Here is a 7,445-nt window from a genome sequence, read left to right as displayed (position 1 = left end):
CCTGCGTATCTTGCTTCTAGTACATAATATGTGCACCATCATCCTGTCTATTTATTCATTTTATAAATAAAATATGTTATGTAAAGTAGCTCACAAGGTTAACGTAACTCGCCGTTTTCGCCCTAGATAAAAAAAAACGTTCCCTGTTGGAAGAGTAACCTTAGACTATATATATTACGATGTAATTTGCTTGTTAGTAGGTCAGTGCCGTTATAAAAGCTTGTAGCGCTGTGTGGACCACATTGTTTTTATTTTTTTATAAGGTATCGTTAGTTATTGGGTTCGTGAAAATGAAAATCTTTGTTTCTGTGATCGTACTTTTTGTGTGTTTTCCTATTATATACTGCAGTGAAAGACAATACCCGATACACTCAGAGGATGGAGCTTTTATCACAAAGCCTACAATCTTCCCTGCCCAGCTGCTGGGACTTCAGACTGATGAGGTGAGACCAGTGGTTGTAGCCTTTCCACCAACAAATCTCAATAGCACAGCCCGATATCGGGCAACCGTGCTTGTTGTAACTGTTACTACTCCAAACCCTCGTGTTGTTCAAATAATTGGAAACGAATCTTTTCACATCGAAGAAGAAACTTTGCAAAGCACTGGTTTAAACCTCACTTTTCAGTTACGCGGTGTTTTCATTGGTTACGCCACAGTTTTTGTTCGAGTAGAAAGAATACTCAAGAATTTTCTAGTCCCAAAAAATATAGAAAGTAACCAGAACATGGAGAGGTTGCGAATACCAATCAGCAAAAGCTCCGAACAGCCAGAGACATCAACTATGACCCCCTTCCTAGAACAAATGGAGTCTGAATTCCATCAGTCCAGTTTTCCTCTAAACAATAATATCAACAATACTCGAGTGTTTGAGTTTTCGGTCAGTGTTATTAGAGCACCGTCGATATTGAAAGACGTTTTTACGTTCTTGGTTGCTATAGTAATTGGTATAAATTTCGTCAGTATGGGGTGCCAGCTAGATCTAAAGCTTATCAAGAAGGTGTTAATCAAGCCTGTTGGTCCGATCATCGGGTTTTTCTGTCAGTTTCTGTTTATGCCTTTGGTAAGATTTTTATTTTGCATATGATAATTTACGCATGTGATATATCTTATTTTATTCATAACATATCGGGATATATTGTTCTAGTCTGAATGATATACAATTTACATTAGAATTATAAAAAAATTAAAATGAACTTATTTATATTCTTTATTTGTTTATAAGCGAACTTAAATTGCAGCACATTATAGAACACATACTAATGAGCAAACTGTATGTGCATACGGAATTTATTGCACACTCCCTATCTCAAAGCAATTCAACTTGTGCTGAAATTTCTAAATGTGATTAATATTTAAGTCGGGTCTGTGTAACCACATAATGAAATATAAGTTTTAACACTTCGAGAGCAGATGGTTGACGTGCTTCTTTTCACAAAAACTACGTGAAGAGTAATGACAAGAAAAGTAATAAATGAAGATTTCCCCACAATATAAGTTTTAACACTTGGCGAGCAGTTGATTGACGTGCTTCTTTGCATAAAAACTACGTGAAGAGTAATGACAAGAAAAGTAATAAATGAAGATTTTACCACAATATAAGTTTTAACACTTGGAGAGCGGATGGTTGACGTGCTTCTTTTCACAAAAACTACGTGAAGAGTAATGACAAGAAAAGTAATAAATGAAGATTTCACCACAATATAAGTTTTAACACTTGGAGAGCAGTCGGTTGACATGCTTCTTTTCACAAAAACTACGTGAAGAGTAATGACAAGAAAAGAAATAAATGAAGATTTTACCACGATAAAAGTTTTATTTTCTTTGAAATAACCGTTTGACTATTTTTGACTATATTTTTCTCTTCCATTGAAAACATTGAGGACTTTCTTCTTCGAAATGATGTATTGTTTTTGGTTCTATATAATCCATATCAACCTGATAGTATCATATTCCACCAGCTACTGTCAAGACTGGAAGACATTTTATTAACCCGGTCAAAACGATTTGATTTTATATACAGGACAAATGACTGCCTGTTACGTGAGTTGGGTTGTAGAACTTGCTCGACGTTCATGGAAAAACGGTAACTAGTTTATATTCGCTTCGATAATGTGTTAATGGTCCCCTAATCTTAAGAATCCAGTAGCGGAGATATTAGGTAGAGGTACTCATACGATATAGTGATAATCATATGCTGTATTAGATCTTAATTGATCTAATGATATAATAATTCGGTATAAATGTCATATTATTTCATTATCAAATATTAATGAGTTGGTTGTTTTCTTAGTGCAAACAATACACAACGAAGGTTATAATCATATACTTGATCGTAGAGACTGAAAACTATTTGATGTATAGTCGTAGTTGCATAACTATTTGTATAGTTTGATAACTAAAGTAACATATCTGATTCTGATCGTAGAACTTGACAGATGTCACAGAAAGACATCTAACTATAGAGATTGACAAACTGGGAAAATTGACAGATCTTTGAAACCACAAAGACATGGAAATGAAGAAATAATAATAATAAATTAAGATCAAACAACCAATTCCAGATCATACCAAAGACCACTTGAAAAGATGACCCTCACTCCTCTACAAATATATACAGCTACACAGATGAACAACATATAAAGTTCCCAAAAGATAGCCTACTCTGATACATTTCAGAAACAGCAACCCAATGATTCGGTGAAAACCATAGCATAGAAGCTTAAGCATCGTTCACTTCAAGACTTCATGAAATGTTAAACTATTGTGAAATATTGTCTTTGTCAGAAAAAGATTAATTTAGATATAAAGGACAATATGAAAAAAATAGACTTAAAATGATATTCTATAGTTACTACATAGAAAAGATGAAGATATCATCTGTAAAAGTAAACAGTTTTACCAGCTTTCTTTATCTCCAATAAAGACATGTTCACAGAAGTCGCAGGTTAATAAGCCAATCAGCCATGCTCATCAGAATTTGAAAGTACAATAATATTAGTGATATAAATCGCATAATAAAAGAAGAAGAATGTAGATAACAACATCTGCCATCTAATGTATTTTTACCAGTATGTTCCGTTGGTTTCATTGCCTCGTCAGTTTTGGGGTGATTTTTATCACTATTATTATGACCATTGGTTTCACTGCTTCATGATTTCCATCACTATTACTTAGCCCGTTGGTTTAGTTACTTCACGATTTTTTGGGTGATTTATATCAGAATTATTGGGTCCGTTGCTTTCATTACTTCGCGATTTTTTGGGTGATTTGTATTACTATTATAGGCCTGTTGGTTTCAGTGTTTCACTATTTCGAGGGGATCTGTATTACTATTATAGGCCTGTTGGTGTCATTGTTTCAAGATTTTGAGGTGATTTGTATTAGTATTATAGGCCTGATGGTTTCACTGTTTCACGATTTTGAGGTGATTTGTATCACTTTTATAGGCCTGTTGGTTTCATTGTTTTACGATTTTGAGGTGATTTGTATCACTATTATAGGCCTGTTGGTTTCATTGTTTCAAGATTTTGAGGTGATTTGTATTACTATTATACCCCTGTTGGTTTCATTACTTAAGACCATAACTTCAGGTTCAAACAGTAATTTTCAGTCACCTTCAGTTTTAATGAACTTTTATTGCATGGCTTCTAAATGTGGTCAATCACAATAGACAAACGTGTTTTCTTCATTAACGTTAGTATCTTGTTAATGATCTACGAAGAGATAGATGGACTGGAAGCTGAGTTTATATATATATATATATATATATGTATGAATGATTTCCAATTTTTAGTTCTAAATACAGTAAAAATATACATTATCTCAAAGAAGGTCAAATTTCAATCATATTCTTAAACATTACACTCAAATGATGTTTTAAACTTGATTAGCACCTTATACGCTACACTGGCCAGGTCAGAGCCTCCGAAGTCCAGATATACTCATCTTTAACTTAGAATTGCTGACCACAGGAAGTGCCCCCCAGTAGCACAGCGGTATGTCTGCGGACTAACAACGCTAGAATCCGGGTTTCGATACCCGTGGTGGGCAGAGCACAGATAGCCCATTGTGTAGCTTTGTACTTAACTTAAAAAACAAAAAAAAACAAAAACAAACAGACCACAGGAAGAACAACTAGACATCAGCACCTCTCCCCTATACGTATATTCTTAACCATGTGGCGGAATCGACTGCCATTTTCATAACGCGTCCACATCTAAAAGTGAGGAGCGTGTTCAGCAACTTATTGTGAGTTCAAGCCATGACCTTTCGATACACAGCCCGACACGCTAATCGTAAATCACCACTAGACTCATATTTTAAATGAACTCCATTATAAACGAAGACTGTCGTATCTTTCTTTATTATTTCAAAAACAAAATCCATTCTCTTCCCGATTCATACAATGCATTGAAAACTGAAAGCATGAAATACCACATTATGATAAATAGAAGAGACGTGTATTATGCACATTATTTCTTCACTCACGTGTGTTTTCACCACGATAACCATGCAAGCTCCTAATCAAAATCAAATCATTTGTTATATTTAGATACCACATGGGGCAGAAGAAATTAAAGCTCAACAAATTAAAGGTACGTAACCTCATTAGTTCCTGTTCAGGGAACCTTGCAAGAACACAAGACTATAATAATTTTTGCTGTGACTGGTGTATTGCCCTACATGTGCTATATGTTGATAGAGTCTTCCTTCGTTGAGCCACTTCTGTGTGGATAGATAACTTGTTTGTAAGAATTGAGTCACAAGGCGTTTGTTTCTAAAAATGAATCTTTTTGTGCATTTATTGGCCTACTTTAATGCATGTTCGTTATGACTAAAGGGATTAAAAATAATTTTGCTATTTTTCCTGTTGCTTAGGTAACTGTTTCTAACTCTTCCATCCATATTTTATCTTTATACGTTTTATTTAAGGTAAAATATGTAAATTATTTAACAGAATAGACTTTTAAACGGACAACTATTCTTTCTTGTAGTTTTGAAGTTTTCCTGAATCTTATTATTTTTGATTTTCGCGCAAAGCTACACGGGGGTATCTGCGCTATCCGTACCTAACTTAGACTAGAGAGAAGGCAGCTAGTCATCACCACCCACCGCCAACTCTTGGGCTACTCTTTTACCAACGAATAGTGGAATTTACCGTCATATTATAATGACCCCACGGCTGAAAGGGCGAGCATGTTTGATGGGACGAGAATTCGAACCCGTGACCCATAAATTGCGAGTCGAGCTCCCTAACCACCTGGCCATGGCGGGTCCTCCTGACTCTTAACGACAGCTATCCTTTCTTGTAGTCTTAAAGCTCTTCTGAATGTTAAAAACAACTATCTTTCCCTGTGGTCCTAAAGCTCTTCTGAATGTTAACAACAACTATCTTTCCCTGTGGTCTTAAAGCTCTTCTGAATGTTAACAACAACTATCTTTCCCTGTGGTCTTAAAGCTCTTCTGAATGTTAACAACAACTATCTTTCCCTGTGGTCTTAAAGCTCTTCTGAATGTTAACAACAACTATCTTTCCCTGTGGTCTTAAAGCTCTTCTCCTGAATGTTAACAACAACTATCTTTCCCTGTGATCTTAAAGCTCTCCTGAATATTAACAACAACTATCTTTCCCTGTGGTCTTAAAGCTCTTCTGAATGTTAACAACAACTATCTTTCCCTGTGGTCTTAAAGCTCTCCTAAATGTTAACGACAACAATCACTTCTTGTAGTCTTAAAGCTCTCCTAAATGTCAATGAAAGCTGCACTTTGTTGTATTCTTGAAACTCTTATGAATTGTAACTAACTCTACCCTTGTTTTTATCCCCTTTACGTCTTAATAAAACACATTTCAAAAACATTATGATTATGTTTACTGTACCACTGAAAAAGGAGAAAACCTCATTCTTGTAAGATATTTTAATTGCTAAATATGAATATCGTTGTTTGAAAAGATAAATATATTATTTTTGTTAACAACAATCGGTGACTGAAAGAATAAACGTACAGTGATGACACACGCGTTTTAACGTCATATGTGTTCTTAGCTCAGCTTGACACACGCCTTTTAACATCTTACATATCCTCTGTTCGCTCAGCTGTGACACAGCGTTTTAACGCATATGTGTTCTTAGCTCAGCTTGACACACGCCTTTTAACATCTTACATATCCTCTGCTCAGCTGTGACATACGTATTTTAACATCATAAAACTCCCCTGCTCAACTGTGACACATGCGTTTCAACGCCATAAATTCGTTGGTAAAAGGGTAGCCCAAGAGTTGGCGGTGGGTGGTGGTGACTAGCTGCTTTCCATATAGTCTTACACTGCTAAATTAGGAACGGCTAGCGCAGATAGCCCTAGTGTAGCTTTGCGCGAAATCTATAACAAACAAAGAAACACCATAAATATCGTCAGCGACAATATACATCTCTAGTTCAGTAGATTTCGTCGATAAAATAACAATTATTTTTCTGTTTACACAATTTTCCAAACGTATTTTATATTCTTTTTTCTGTTGTTTTATACATCCGCAACAGGAACTGTTGATCATAATACATAGGTAAAGAAAACGACTCAAGAACGCTGCTCGCCAAGGTTTTATATATGTACATACATCTGTACATTCTGTGTTAAAATATATTTAATTTTGAAAGACTATCCCTGATGCTAATATTGTCAGCACAAGAAAAGAAATATCTCATTTTAAAGGCAAAATGTCTCTGTCTGTATATCTGATCATAACAAGGATAATATTGGACTTGTTGACAATAATATACTGTAGATGTCGTGAATGTTATGAACTTAAAATTACATAAAAAATACTATATAGGAAAACAAAATTATAAAGAACCTGCTCAATGGTTTAGAAACTGGCATAGAATCTTGTTATTGAGGAAAAGAAATAAATATGCCTATCTTACGCTTAAAGTTTATCTTCTCGCTCGTACTGTGAATAGGGTTTTGTTTCCTTAACAGACGCACGAGAGATAGGTGTTTTTGAGATAGTGACTGAATATATTTTCGTCACAAAATCACATATCAGTAATGAATAATCAGTTTAAGCTATAACTGACTTAGTTTAGTAGCCATTAGGGATCGCAGCAGGTTCATTGCTCCTCTTTTTTTCCTGTTGGATGACCTAATATTTGCTGAATTTAACACATTCTTCTCGTCTTTCCCAAAGTAAAAATTACCACCTTTTCTTTTATTAGTGGGAATGGCACTTCTTTTCTCGGTTAATGTTCTGTTTAACTGAACACGCAATCACACAAAATGTGAGTTTCAAAATGTCTCAGGACCTTCAATACTGTAATAAATAGTTACAGGGGCTGCTATGAATTTTCGCTCTCTCTCTTGCGTCTTACCAACAACACGATTTTATATATACACCTGGAAAAAAGTTAAGCACCCCCGTGTTTTTTTCAAGTGATTCAGATTCGACGTT

The 7,445-nt window shown here is 35.1% G+C and overlaps 1 protein-coding gene across 1 annotated transcript in view; it reads left to right on the top strand.

Moving 5' to 3' along the window:
* Nucleotides 1-290: 290 nt before the first annotated feature.
* The window catches only part of LOC106462195 (sodium/bile acid cotransporter-like), a 13,866-nt gene continuing 6,711 nt past the window's right edge, over nucleotides 291-7,445 (top strand). Inside the window, exon 1 of the mRNA XM_013922093.2 lies at nucleotides 291-1,061. Within this exon, the coding sequence (XP_013777547.1) occupies nucleotides 291-1,061 (771 nt within the window). The remainder of the gene's footprint in view (nucleotides 1,062-7,445) is intronic.

Source organism: Limulus polyphemus, unplaced genomic scaffold, assembly GCF_000517525.1.
Source record: "Limulus polyphemus unplaced genomic scaffold, Limulus_polyphemus-2.1.2 Scaffold1116, whole genome shotgun sequence".
NCBI classification, from domain to species: Eukaryota; Metazoa; Arthropoda; class Merostomata; order Xiphosura; family Limulidae; genus Limulus; species Limulus polyphemus.
The sequence above is the reverse complement of the archived record's forward strand: the minus strand, read 5'-3'. Positions and strand labels throughout refer to the sequence as shown.